The sequence below is a fragment of the Antedon bifida genome, chromosome 4 (assembly GCF_963402885.1).
Source record: "Antedon bifida chromosome 4, ecAntBifi1.1, whole genome shotgun sequence".
NCBI classification, from domain to species: domain Eukaryota; kingdom Metazoa; phylum Echinodermata; class Crinoidea; order Comatulida; family Antedonidae; genus Antedon; species Antedon bifida.
In genome coordinates this window covers 8,753,352-8,769,148 of record NC_136229.1, presented here as the reverse complement: position 1 = coordinate 8,769,148, position 15,797 = coordinate 8,753,352, and the positions used below count along the sequence as shown (strand labels likewise).

The following is a 15,797-nucleotide window of genomic DNA, read 5'->3' as shown; positions in this document are numbered from 1 at the left end:
ACACGTCCAAAGAATTTGATGATGAATAACGATTATTTAAATTTAAAAAAAATAAATAAACATTCTTTTTTTTTTTCATCATCATCATCATTTTTGATGTCATCCCACATGATTTGTTTTAGTGTATATTAGTATGCTGTTGGAATATATTACTTTAGAATTAAAGTTTAATTTGAAAAAAACTTTCATCACAGGCAACTCACTTACTCCTGTCCTAAATGACTCATTACAACCAACAACCGCAAAACATCTGCGATCGGCACTAATACCAGACACGTCCAAAGAATTTGATGATGAATAACGATTATTTGAATTTAAAAAAAATAAATAAACATTCATTTTTTTTTTATCATAATCATAAAAGAATTGTCTAATAATTGATTAAAATTTTTGACATATCAAAGTAATTGTTATAAAAATAATATCTCTATAGACAAGGCAACTGAAGCACAGCAGCCAGCTGAAGCCTCCACCTCTGATGAGGATGTCGAGCTTGATAATCTGGCAACAAGTCTTGTGGAAGAAACGTTGTCCAAGGTTGTGGCTGAACATCTGGCCAACATTAATAACAACCTGCTAACAGAAGCACATCATCCAACTGCAGGTAGGCCAGCCTTGCATAATAGCCTATCAGTTACTATTTTCTTTAGGACATCCCACATGATTTGTTTTAGTGTATATTAGTATGCTGTTGGAATATATTACTTTAGAATTAAAGTTTAATTTGAAAAAAACTTTTATCACAGGCAACTCACAATACTCCTGTCCTAAATGACTCATTACAACCAACAACCGCAAAACATCTGCGATCGGCACTAATACCAGACACGTCCAAAGAATTCTATGATGAATAACGATTATTTGAATTTAATCATAAAAGAATTGTCTAATAATTGATTATAATTTTTGACATATAAAAGTAATTGTAATAAAAATAATATCTCTATAGACAAGGCAACTGAAGCACAGCAGCCAGCTGAAGTATCCACCTCTGATGAGGATGTCGAGCTTGATAATCTGGCAACAAGTCTTGTGGAAGAAACGTTGTCCAAGGTTGTGGTTGAACATCTGGCCACCATTAATAACAACCTGCTAACAGAAGCACATCATCCAACTACAGGTAGGCCAGCCTTGCATAATAGCCTATCAGTTACTATTTTCTTTAGGACATCCCACATAATTTGTTTTAGTGTATATTAGTATGCTGTTGGAATATATTACTTTAGAATTAAAGTTTAATTTGAAAAAAACTTTTATCACAGGCAACTCACTTACTCCTGCCCTAAATGACTCATTACAACCAACAAGCGCAAAACATCTGCGATCGGCACTAATACCAGACACGTCCAAAGAATTTGATGATGAATAACGATTATTTGAATTTAAACAAAATTTATAAACATTCTTTTTTTTTTTATCATAATCCTAAAAGAATTATAATTTTTGACATATCAAAGTAATTGTAATAAAAATAATATCTCTATAGACAAGGCAACTGAAGCACAGCAGCCAGCAGAAGCCTCCACCTCTGATGAGGATGTCGAGCTTGATAATCTGGCAACAAGTCTTGTGGAAGAAACTTTGTCCAAGGTAGTGGCAGAACATCTGGCCACCATTAATAACAACCTGCCAACAGAAGCACATCATCCAACTGCAGGTAGGCCAGCCTTGCATAATAGCTTATAAGTTACTATTTTCTTTAGGACATCGCACATGATTTGTTTTAGTGTATATTACTATGCTGTTGGAATATATTACTTTAGAATTAAAGTTTAATTTGAAAAAACTTTTATCACAGGCAACTCACTTACTCCTGTCCTAAATGACTCATTACAACCAACAAGCGCAAAACATCTGCGATCGACACTAATACCAGACACGTCCAAAGAACATACACTATCATCATTCCTAAGCCCATTGATAACATAGAGTATTTGTTTGTAGATATCCAAAAGTTGTTTTAAGCTGTCAGAGGTGGAGCATGTGTACTTGAAGCCAACCTCTCCCCCAACACCCACCTCGTTAAATAGACTTTCATCTTTTGTTTTTTTACTCAGTTATATTCTTTTTTACATTTGTTCTTGTAAATTTGTAGGAAATAATTATCAAGCTCATCTTTTTCTGTTTCCTTTTCATCTCTTAATTTCCTTTTCATGCTTTGTTTTTTCGATTAAGAATTTTATAATGAATAAGGAAAATTTGGATAAAAAAAAGTTATAATTGTTATTATTATTGTATACTGTTTAGTATATTAATTAATTATCAAAATAATTTTTCTATAGACAAGGCAACTGAAGCACAGCAGAAAACTGCAGCACAGCAAACAACTGCAGCACTGCAGACAACTGATGCACAGCAGACAAATGCAGCACAACAGACAACTGCAGCACAGCAGACAACTGCAGCACAGCAGACAACTGCAGCACTGCAGACAACTGCAGTACAGCAGATAACTACAGCACTGCAGACAACTGCAGCACAGCAGATAATTGCAGCACAGCAGACAACTGCAGCACAGCAGACAACTGCAGCACTGCAGACAACTGCAGTACAGCATACAACTGCAGCACTGCAGACAACTGCAGCACAACAGACAACTGCAGCACAGCAGATAACTGCAGCACAGCAGACAATTGCAGCACAGCAGAAAACTGCAGCACAGCAGACAATTGCAGAACAGCAAACAACTGCAGCCTCCATCTGTAATGAGGAGGAGGAGCTCGACAAGCTGGCAACATCTGTTGTTAAAGAAGTTTTATCGAAGGTAGTTGCAGTTGAAAATCTTGCCACCGCTAACCTGCTAACTGAAGAACAGCAGACAACTGAAGCACATCAGCCAACTGAAACAGCCTACACAGATACAGTAGATAAAGATCAGAGGAAAGGTACAATATGACTTTTCATTCATATGAATTTTCATTTAAGCCTAACCACCTATTTCCTATACTGTTATATTTATTAACAATTTGAAATCTATATAATAACATATCACTAACTCAATTTGTTTTTGCTCTCCCCCTCCCCTAGACCGCACAACCAATACTTGTACAGATCGATATTGGTCAGAATATGGAGACCCTTTCTTCGGAATCAAAGGAAATACTGCTATGGCAGGTGGACAATTTGTAAGTAACTCATAGATACTGCCCCACAAAAACAGGTACACAAGCAGTGGCATGAGCCTTTTTCAATGTACTCAGTTTACTGAATGTGAAAAGAGTGAAAAAATAATTCTTCTTCCCAACAAAAATAAAGCAAAATAAAGAAGATCTAGGCTATCAAACAACAGGACACTGACCATCCCTACATAAAACGTTAGGTGATTATGCCCCACCCCACAACATTTCATTAGGGTCTATGCGACCAAAACGGTACCATCCATAATCCATATTATTTTTTAAAATTTTGTATAGGCATCAGATTTTAAAAGCATTCAGGAACAGAATGACGAAATGGATGAAGCATTTTTTAAGTATGGAGTGGAAAGTGACTATGACTGGATAGACATGGGACCTTCAGACCCAAGCGATGAAGAGCCAGACGCCTGGGTGAGGCAGAGAGCTATCGCCCAAAGATTGGCAGCCAAGGCTGCTATGAAATCATCGAATATTACCCCTGGTAAGTTTATTTTTATTTTTAAAAGCTGATTTGTTTGTCTATGCTTTAACAATTCTTCCCTATTAGTTGGGCCTCATGAGTACTAAAAATATTCATTCATTTTAATGTTTAGACCAACACGAGCTACAAGACATCGACAATGATGAGGAAACAAATTGCCGACCAATAGTAGTTGACATGACATCACTCGCTGACGTGACAGCAGATGATGATCCAAACTTAACCGATCATGATGCTACAATAGATCAATACAATTAATGAATACTTTAATCATATTTACAATGGACTAATTATAATCATTTCAATATTATTTTTTACGATAAGGATACATTATTTTATATGTTTGTTTTATGAATTTTACAGTTGTGCAATAATAAATGATAATTTGATATTATATTGTAAACTTTGTTTTTAATTTTTATTTATTTCTCTTTCGGGCTTTTGATTTTAATATAGCTAATGGAATCTACCCTACATTGAATTAATTTCAAATAATATAATTCATTGTTGCCAACTATTTCTAAAGTATTTGAAAAAATTGTTCACGACCAAGTTTTTAAACATCTATCACCAGTTATTAGTAACCATCAACACGGATTTTACCCAGGAACGTCTTGTGAAACCAATTTGTCTGTTCTGTTGTCACGTGCGTATGACGCAATAAATGCAAAGTGTCAATGCAAAGTTGTATATACAGACATGGCTAAAGCCTTTGACAGGGTCTCCCATAAGTTGCTCTTGTTCAAATTTCAACAATTTGATCTAAATCACGATTTAATTTAATTTTTTACAAGTTATTTATCGGACAGGTTTCAGAGAGTCACTTTTGATGATAACGCGTCTGAATGGCTTCCAGTTTTATCTGGTGTACCTCAGGTGTCTATTTTGGGGCCTCTTTTTTTTATTATGTTTATCAACGATTTTTCCCTTGCTCCTCGTCATTCTAATGTTCTTATGTTTGCTGACGATATTAAATTATTTAAGTCTATACAAACTTTAAATGATATGTTGTTGTTACAAGAAGACGTTGACAGACTCATTCACTGGTGCGACACTTGGAATATGTCAGTCAATGCCTCTAAATGCAAATCAATGTCTTTTACTCTTAAGAAAAAACCCATCTATTTTGACTTTTATATTAATAATATCTTACTTGAAAGAACGTCTGTTCACAAAGACCTTGGTATTTTTTTTAGATAGTTCATTAACCTTTTGAAAACATATTGATTTTATAGTCTCTAAATGCAATAGACTTTTGGGTTTTCTTTGGAGACATTGCAGACATATTAATGATAAAAAGGCATTAGAGTTATTTTATACAAATCTTTAGTTAGGTCGAATCTTGAATTCTGCAGTGTTATTTTCAACTCTATTTCTCTTGCCCAGTCTTTTAGATTACAAAGTGTACAGAACAAGTTTTGTCGATTTTACGTGCGTAAATTTGGTTCTATTAGCAAAGATGTTCTAATTAATTTAGCGGATAGGCGTAAGTTATTTGATTTGATTTAATTTTTCTTTTTAAGGCTATGAACTCAATTTTTCATGGCAATTTTGAAGTGTACTTTCCTATTTCTGTTCCACAATATCAATTGCGTAATCCTGCTTTATTTTCTATATCAAGAGGGAGGGTAAATATTACTAAAATGGTTTTGTTAATCGTTTGCCTAAGTTATACCACTCACTATGTAAATTTGATGGATCTGTTGACATTTTTTTTTATTCTCTTGCTTGTTTCCGTAACAAGGTTTTGTCTAATGTCAGTAATATTTAAATGTTGTCTTGTTATCTGTTGATTTTTGCTTGTATATATTATATTATATTGTATAACTTTCAACCCTGTTAATGGTGACGTTTGGTCACTGTAGGGTGATGATGAAATAAAAAAAAATTAAAAAAAATAAATAAAAATTTAAAAACCTGTTAGTGGCGGTTGCATCGCTGTTGGTTCTCAACTGAATAAAATTTTTAAAAAAATTTAAAAAATAAAATAACCCTAATGATACATACAAAACACAAATTAAGTTTGTTTAAATTTGACTCAAATAATTGGTCTCATTTTGTGACAAGTTTCTCTTTCGGAAGTAATTCCCAGGGTGCTAATTTTAGTTGAGTACATAAACCACCGTGTCAATTTATTCGTTCCTATAAACGACATGTATTATATTCCCGCGGTACGTATTTGAAATCGCCAGTTTTTTAACGCTGAAATCACTATGTATTCGAGAACCATCTGGTCAGGTTAATTCAGTGTGCGTATGCGGAGAGATTGAGAAGGTTGCACTTCCTCACTCGATTCTTTGACACAATTTTGCGGACCCCCATGTCCACGCGATGATGATCACAATGTGAATAGCTAATTCTAGCTCATAGTTCAATAGAAATCTCCCTAAGAAAACAATATTCTTGTCTTAGCTTAGAATTAGATCTTTTATTATAATTGATATTTTAAAAAAATGTTATTTTTTATTCCAACTTCATTTCTAAACTGATGTGGTGATTTTAACCTAAATATTTTTCTTATGACAAAAGATTGACTAAAGAAAGAAAGAAAGTGTAGTGTGAAATGAAATGGTTATGAAAATACAGTTTATCGGAACCCTAACAAAATAAACTATTTCATACAAAAGGTCACAGCAATAGTATCGGTGTGTTTTGTTATTTTCTATCCATTTTACTTTCAAATAATTTGTACTTCGTTCGTCAAATGTTGTTGTGCTATTCAACTTTCTATTTAAACACACATTTTCACTTATATTATTACGACAGCATAATAGTTTCTGTAGCGAATCGTCAGTGTCCTGTTTAAACTGGTCGTTTATTGACAATTTAACCCACATAAAACTCAAGTTGTACTTAGTTATACTCAGGTATGCATGTATACACGCACATTTATTTAAACTTGATGCTTAGGTGTATTTTAGTATCAAACAAAAAACAATAATATGGAACAGTTAAGAGAAAACGACTTAAAAAGAGATATACAGTAGTAATTCTTTTACAATGCAACAATGTTCATAACTTTATAGACTTATATAATTTTATATAACTGTAGTATACGTATGAAACGCCATATATACCAAAATACTTATATTCTTACTAATATTCCGATCCTGAACCTAGAGCAATAAAGTTATTTTTGTCAGCTATTGTATATAATGTAATTGCTTTATTCAATTATTTCTTATTATTTCAGCACAGTCTCCCAGCCGAAGATATGTAAGTACTTGAATCTTTCTAGATATTTTCAATGTATATTCAATATGGATAAGAATGACTTATCTCTTATTCTATTATTTCTAAGTATACATTGTCACTGTCATTATTATCATCATAGATGATTTCATTGCTGTATAGATGTGTTATTGTTATAGGCTGTAAGTAATCCTGCACTGTATCCAATGATTTGTCATATGTTGGAGATTCGTTCACATTGAAGCTACAACCATAACATTCATTTTTGAAAACCTCAATATGTTCCGTTTTGTTAGTGCCATGTCTATTTACTTTTTGTGAAAGAACTTCCATATCTTCGTGTGTATCTCTCACTGCTTCCACCTGCGTACTGATTGAAGGTTGATCATCGTTGCTAATGCTATAATATACCTCTTCAGCTTGTTTGTCTTTTTTTCTCGTAGATGTGAACGGTTTATTTTCTGTCTTCTTAGCCCTCTTTAGAAAATTTGTTGAACTTTTCTCGTCATTGTCGATGTCATAATACAGTTTTTCTTCTGGGCGTTTAATCGTTGTTATAATGTGCAAAGGTTGTACAATCTCTGTTATGCTATCGGTTTCTTCAGTTGTTAGGCTTCTGGAGGTTTTAACAATACTACTTCTTTGGATTTGCATTACATTTTCTGTCTGTTTCTCATGTTTTCGTATGTAAAGCAATACAAGTACAACAATAATTAGGATTCCAGATGTAGTTGCTAGTATTATAATTACTAACTCTTTACGGTAATGCAGTTGGTTGCTGAGTTGAGAAGTACTAGTTGTATACAAAGATGATGCTTGTGAAGGTGTATAACCGGTTAAGGCGTTTGTACTTACAATCTCCGTTTGTTGCGATGTATCATCTTTAACTATGAAATCTGTCTCACCATAGTTGTGTTGATCATCTGTACTCACCAAACATTTGACATTGTAATTCCCAGCTGTTAAATTATTAAAACAGATTTCGTTGCCGCAATCACTATCAGTCACTTCGTCACTATTTAATCTCCAATTAAACACTTGTTTGCCATATCCATGTAAAGCTAGACATTTAAAACAATTTGTATCAACATTGTTGATTGTCACCAATAATTGTGGATGAATCTTAAAGGTCAATGTGTAACACCGATGGATTAGACTATCGGGGGTTAGGAATAAGGAAAGACAATAAAAGAATAAACCTTCTCCCCTTTGAAAACCCCTAAGTGTTTGATTAAAACTTACAGTCTCGGTGTCCGTATTACATTTAAACGATTGTGTAATGCTGTTGTTCCCTTCAATCCATCCTATGGTTATTTCATAATTGCGGTAATGTTTGGTTGATAATGATATAAGTTTGCATGCGATTGTTACTTCCTCTCCTTCTATGAGGTACTCCACTAAATCTTTACAGGAAATTATCCAATCGGAATAGTTCTGTATGCCTGTATTTTTTAGGCTGACGCTGTATGAAGGAATCACAAAGTATTGGTTATCATCGTCTTGACATGTGTATATCCCTTCTTCTGACTGTGTATTATAAGAAATAAACACTTCGCATTTGACTTTTATAAACTTTGATCCCGAACGTTTTTGTAAAACTTTGTCGTTAACAGTAAAATCACCATAATATGAAACGCGAAAATCATATTCTTTACTTGATGATATGATGCTCAAAGATTGTGACCAATCTTGACTTGAAGTAAAATAAAAATCAAACTCAACAATTTTTTCTTCTGCTCCAATATCTTTGACAATCATAAAACTGACAACCATAAGACACGTATTTAGAAACGGCGTCATGTTTGTAATGTTTCAGTAAGCTGATTTTTAAATGTACGCCTTTTTGTTAAGAATGATTAATTAAACTGAATGTTTCATTCCACAACAGGAAACTAAAACCAAAGTAAAACGCTTTCATTTTTTAAACCTTTTCGTAAATTGTTCGTGGTGATTCTATTTATAGAATTGCTTTTCCTTTAACAACCTGTTCTCATCTTATTTACGATACATTGTCCTTTTTTTTTTGTTTTTAGTCGCGTGGACGCGACTCTATAGTTCACTATGTCGGTCGGTTGGTCGGTCTGTCTGTCGGTCTGTCTGTCTGTCTGTCGGTCCGGTATCACTATGCGTTTTATCGCTTTCTGAACTTATCTTGATATCAGTTTAATCTAGCTATGTCAATTTTTCACAGAATATTCCTTATGGCCAGGAATCGATGTGGTTATGTTTTCACGATGCGCAATAAAAAATTACGCGGTCTACGCACGATTTAACGAAATCACGTTTGTAATCATATCTTCACAACCATGAATCACAATTAAATAAAATTTGGTACTCATAAATTTCAGGGCATAAATCATCATTTATGGCAATACAATTACGTGCGTAGCGCATGTAACGCATGCGTACGCGCGCTTAAAATTTTCAAAATTTATTTTCGATGAAATAAGAGTACGTTTCAGGCAATTTTAAGCGTTTACAAAATTGCCATGACTGCGCAGATTTTTGCGCGCGCACTGCGCGTTAAATGTTATTGCGCACTCTTTTTGCCCGATTTCTGTTTTCTTGACTTACTTAACTCGAAATTACGTTATACGAGCACGTCAAAAGTGACAGGCTACGCACGTGTAAATTAAAAAAATATAAATGTTTTTAAACATTTCAACATTTTTAAATGTTCAGTAATTTCGGTCAGTATAGTCGGTCGGTCGGTCTGTCGGTCTGTCTGTCTGTCTGTCTGTCGGTCTGTCTGTCGGTCCGGTATCACTATGCATTGTAGCACGCGACTTAATGGCTGTTGGCCTTGTTTTTTTTGTAATTGTACAAAATGTTGCAAACATTTTAGAAGTAAGTTTTAACTTATGTCTTATGGTTGTCAGATATAATTAAACACAACTTAAAAGTTGTGTTTAATTATATCTGCTCATCATTTTTTTCTCTGTCGTGGGTTTAGCCCACTTTTATTCATTATTCCTATCTATGACAAAGATATACACAGATTAAATATTTAAAAAATGTGTTTATAACATGTATGTACAATAATATGGTTAAAAGAGATATCTTTTTAAAACATAACATACTTGGATATCTTTTAAAACATAATGGTTATATTGGCACATACCCTCTTATAAAATTTGGCTAACGTATTGAAGCGTTGTTTTTTCTTTCTATTCTTTCCTTCTTTTTCATCTTTCTGTATTGTAAAATACAATTAAATAACAATAATTTTTCTCAATATAGAAGAAAGAAAAAAAAGAAAGAGAAAATAAAAAAACGAGTTTTCATTTCGATTTTATGAAATGTGATCCATTAATTTATCTTTTACTTTAGCCCATTTAATGTGAGCTTTATTTACATTACAAACATATTGGTTAGCTAATACATTTCTGAGTTCTACTCGGAACAAGCTCCAAATCATCGTTGATCTTTTTGTATATCTGCTCATCATTATCATGCAATAATGATGCCGAAAGTCATGTTGTTTGGTTTTGAAAATCACTTTCTAATCTGATAGAGACCTGCCATAATTATACAAACCCTCGACAGCCCCTATTCAGGTGTTATAACCTTTCTGTAAGGATGTTACTATAATCATTATAATGAAACCATATACGAAAACAATGTTACAACAAAAGCAATTATACACAAATTACGCAGAAAAAATATCGTTTGATAAGCTTACTACCATGGAGCTATCATTAGCAATCTAGGAGAGGACACATTGAGCTCGCCTAGCCAAGATAGGAACTCGTAACAGTCCTTTGATCTTACGTCAGGCTGCGATAAATACCAACAGTACTAATAATACTGTACATATTCTCCACACTGGGTGATGTCTGTTAAGAGGGTTGTGGAACTGATCGTGTCGCAGCCACAGATAAACCCTTTGATATTTGTTGTTAGATTGCCTTGCTTATACACAGTAAAGAAATAGTGCAGTTTTGATTTTGTCAGAGTGTTGATTTTCTCTTAAAACATTTATTTTATCTTATATTATTTTATATTAATAATTTAATTTATTATCTAAGTTATAAATACTTTAAAACGTATCGTAAGATGCATGTACCATTACTTTTTTTTTAGCACAATTCAATTTAGGTTTGTTTTGATTATAAGCTTTCAATAGAAACTAAATTCACTTCACATTTCAGTTACGTTATGATATTCAACTTTCAATGAACGTAGCCTACAAGCAAAGAGACAAATGGTTATGTAAAACAAACTTTACTTCTGTTGTTATTACGAGAGCACTAATGTTTCTTTGTCGCGAATCGATTTTGAACAGGATCAATGTCATTCTGTTTAAATTTGTAAGTGTGTCATTCGTTTATTATATATATTATGTATATGTCAATGATTTCAACTTGTTATAAGTATTAGTTGTTAATACAAAATTCATAAATTAAACGTAAAGGAAGATAAAAAGAAAGATCCCATATAGGCCCTAGTATAAGATTAACTTTATTATATATTTTGAAGACTAACATTTTGTTGTCTGATATTACATTATTAATTATATTAGCTTGTTTTTTTTGTAATTTTTGTACAAGTTACTTTTTATTTTATATCAAATACGAGATAGGACTGTTCCAGTGGGCGAAAACTGGTTGAAATAACGTTAATTCAACGTTATCTGCAAACGTTGAAATTACGTCGGAAAAGTGTTGAAAATGAAAGTTTGCATCAACAAAAATATCAACGTTGATTCAACATAGAAATTATCAACATTGATTCAATGTTGAAATTATTAACGTTGAAACAACGTAATAATTTAGTTGAATATGAAAGTTTGCATCAACGTAAATTTCAACGTTAATTTAACGTTGGAATTATAAACGTTGTTTTAACATTGAAATTATAAACGTTGAAATAACTTCATAATTTAGTTGAATATGAAAGTTTTCATCAACGTAAATGTCAACGTTGATTCAACATAGAAATTACCAACGTTGATTTAATGTAAAAACATTATACTTAATTCAATGTTATCCGCAAACGCAAATGTATGATATTAAATTATTAATTAGATTAGCTTGTTTTTTTTTGTAATTTTGTACAAGTTACTTTTAATTTTATATCAAACACGAGATAGGCCTATACTTTTATTTGTATTACTGTATTGCGTCGGGGAGTGTAATTGCAAATAAATACCGTAATTGGGTTATTATTCTTTGATTGTTCTAGGGTGGGTTACTATATTAGAAGAGGGGTTACTATTAGAGTAGTGAATTAGTATTACTAATCTTATTTATTTATTATTTATTACGGCATATATAAAATGTACAAAAGCAATAGCACATAGCTAATAATGTTTGTATTACAATAAAAAATATTGAAATGAAATCTATAAAAATACAACAATAAATTCGGAAAATACAATTACAAAATTTCACAATTATTCACTGTAATTTACAATATTAAGAATCTTAAAATATATACACAATTTTGGAAAATACAATTGCAATTTTATTTAAAAAAAGAAAAATGTTACATTATATACTAAAGCCTATCTGCACCGTTCTTTATTAACTAAAATATTCACAACATTAAAAATCTACAAAAATATATTAAATTTCGAAAAATACAAATACAATGCTAACTAAAAAAGACTATTAAAAATGTTTACAGTATATATTAAACGTTGTCTGCAGTGCTCTTCATTTGATTATTTTAGGAATCATTCATTATATTTTTTTTAAATTTTAATTTTTCACAGGAAGAATTTAATTTGTTTAGCCTATAATATAGGGAATCGTTGAATTTTTATATCGGTTAGTTCTTATTTTAGGTAATGTAAATCTATTGGGGTTACGTAGATATATTAGGTCTTTCAGCAGGCAGCATATTACGATGCCTCTCTGACTTAAGGGTACCTTCTCAACATTTTTAAATTTAAATTTTTCAGCAAGGCTGGTAATTTTAAGTTGAGTAAGTGCCGTATCATAGCTCTCATAGTCCTGGCCAAGTATAATTTTGCATGCTCGCTTTTGCAACCTCTCAATTTCATTGGTGATGTTTTGTAATGCTAGAGTGCCAAACAACACATGCATACTCAGTCAGGTCGAATACAGAGTTGATAAATACTTAACATGTCACCAATATGTGCACTATAGCCTCTCAATGCATAAAGAAGAAACATTCTTCTACTTGCTATGTTATGACATTTAGACCTACACACGAAGTTTTAGGCACCTGAAAATAGTAACCCATCCCCAACTTTTCCGGTCAGAAACTCATATCAAAATAATAAAACAGTACGAATAAACAATTAATTTGTTTGAACTCTAATTTTATTTTAAACACTCAATCCCAACTCAATTTTCCTCGCAGATGTGAAAAGTTTATTGAAAGACCACATCTAGGGCCGGTCTTTAATTAGATTGATTCTAATCATACCAAGGCTACTATAAAAAGACTAGACTAATAAATAAATCCGGAAACCTTTCACTGCATGCGAGTGGAGAGGTGACACGGTCTGCTCTCTGAAAGCTCCAACTTAATTAGCGCCCTCTATAATTTTTATCTTTGCGCGCGGCGGCGGGAACGTCCAAAAAACTAAGAATTGTTGAGGCAAGCCTAAAGAGGCTATAAAAAGAAGCTTTAATAACTACCGAAATTACCTTTTGTGATTAGCTATTGCAGAAAATTAGCATGCGTAATGATTTTTAAATTTATAAATACTTGTATATAGTTAAACATTTATTTTTAAAGGTAAGTTTTTTTAAATAGATTTCTAGGCCCCCAGCCCCCTACACTAGCTAGGGCCTAGCCTAGGCCTAACTGCTCTCTCTCTCTGCTGCTGCTGTAGCAAAGATTGTTTGTAGAGAGGGTAGCGTAGCGGCACTATAACAATACAATCTTTGACTGTGTAGTAGCCTTAGGTAGGAAGAGGAGGCTAGGTAGGTTAGTAGTTGCAGCCACTTCGTTTTTGTAAAGGGGAGTTTCTTATTCTTTATTGCCAATCATAAATAACTAGATAGCTAGGCCTAGAGGCCTAGGCCTAGAGTACAAAGTAAGTGGCAGGAAACACAAAAGGGAACTAAATCCCTATAAATGACAAGAAGCTGTGAATCCTCTAGCACATAAATAAAGATAAAATAGCATTTCAATAAATAATAAATATCCACACAAAAAATATCAAAAAAACCATTCATAAAAATACATAAACAAGCACAGAGAAGTAAAAACACTTTACTCCGAGTAGAAATTCATTTTGAGGTTAAACAAAAATGTTGGGAAATTATCCATTAAAAATGAGTCTTTGACTTTGTCTTGGCTTCGTCGTAAATCTACTTAAAAAAATATAATTTTATGTCATAAAACCTTACAGCGTTGATTAGTATGACCTGAGAATAACTGACAGTGATAAAAAACATGCTATATTAATATACTGTAGTCATAGGCCTATATTTATTTTTTTATATTTAATTATACATTTTTTTGTTTCTTTTTCTCCTAGATTTTTAACTTCTACTGCAAAGATGACTGATGTCCAGATAAATAAAATTCATGAAAGCATAGGATTAATACATAAGAATTTAGAATGCTCTGTTTGGTAAGAAAATTGCAGTCAAATTAATGAAATTTGAATTAATTGTAAAATAAAAATACTGTACCCAGATGAAAAATTAAATGTTTGTTTATAATCACCTTTAAATTAAATTTGAATTGGTCATGTATGCTCTGCTAAATCGCTGGTACATAGAAAAAATATGTCAGTTAACATCCTGGCCAATGACCCTTAAGCTCTGTCTACACTATCAAACTATGTGACAATTACTGTATGTGACAAAAATATTTAATATGCCCATATATGAACGCAATGATGTCATATCACTACCATATTTGGACACATCACACTTTTTTTGTCAAAATAGTTTGATAAGTGTTTTTAGTGTAATATGTATAATCATTACATATATATTATCACATCGTATCATATTGCATTTTTAGCTTAGAAATTTTACAAGATCCTGTTTCTACCAAGTGCGGGCACCAGTTTTGTAGGTAAGTCTGTCGCTAATCGAACTTTCAGATTTTGAGTCATCCTTTCTCCCGATTATTTTTTGTACTAAAGAAAACAATAAATATATAAATTTATGATAGGCCCCACTACTAATTAAGTTCATTTTCCTGTAACACAGTTTGTTGACATGTGCTTCATGGTACAATAATTGTAGATGCTTAATATTGCACCCTCTCTTTTATACAAACCTTCAGGTTTCCTAAGGCCCCATTTCATCATTTTCTTTTTTTGAAACATTTTTATCATGATTTTATGAATAAACATAATTTGTATTTGTTATGCTTTTACAAATTCTGCCAATATTTCAGTTTTCCAAGCTCTAAACTAACATTAATTTTTTTTTCCTTCTTTGAAGATTCTGCATACTGGCTGTGTTACAGACAAAACCTAGTGCTCCTTGTCCTTTGTGTAAAAAATTAATAACGAAAAGGTAAGGCTACTAAATACATTTACAGCACTGATAGTTACACTCAATACACCTACCATATTTATTTGAAATATTGAAAATACAACACAATTAATATCGAGAAGTGATAAAATACAGTAAAAATCAGAATTCTTGGTAAATTGTAGATCATGTCAATAAATGAATTCTAAACAAGTGTAAATTTTTTTTTTTCCAGAGGCCTAACTGAAAATGAGCGCTTAAAACAGATTGTAGCTGCCGTCAATAATGTAACAACAGCTATCGAAGAGGACAGTGGAACAAAATGTAAGCACTCTTTATTTTTCATCAAATACCCCTTTCACACCAAAAACAAAACTCCGGAGACACTCCGGAGTTGACGCCCCGCTGTTTGGTATGAAAGGTAAAATCAAGTAACTTCAGAGTTTAAAACTGCGGGGTTGAACAGCTGAAAATTCTCCGGAGAGCGAACTGTGGGGACACCCCAGTGTTTTGGTGTGAAAGGTACCAACATCAAACTCTAGAGTGTTTCGGGTTAAAAGGTCATCCTCACAC

At 32.5% G+C, this 15,797-nt stretch overlaps 2 protein-coding genes across 2 annotated transcripts in view; both read left to right on the top strand.

The window, feature by feature from the left end:
- LOC144839464 (uncharacterized) overlaps positions 1-15,797 on the top strand; it is a 181,781-nt gene that overhangs the window by 153,042 nt on the left and 12,942 nt on the right. The window lies entirely within an intron of this gene.
- LOC144839155 (uncharacterized) overlaps positions 14,291-15,797 on the top strand; it is a 60,936-nt gene continuing 59,429 nt past the window's right edge. Inside the window, exons 1-4 of the mRNA XM_078694470.1 lie at positions 14,291-14,365; positions 14,764-14,817; positions 15,192-15,266; positions 15,460-15,548. Of these exons, the coding sequence (XP_078550596.1) occupies positions 14,292-14,365; positions 14,764-14,817; positions 15,192-15,266; positions 15,460-15,548 (292 nt within the window). The 5' untranslated portion in view covers position 14,291. The remainder of the gene's footprint in view (positions 14,366-14,763; positions 14,818-15,191; positions 15,267-15,459; positions 15,549-15,797) is intronic.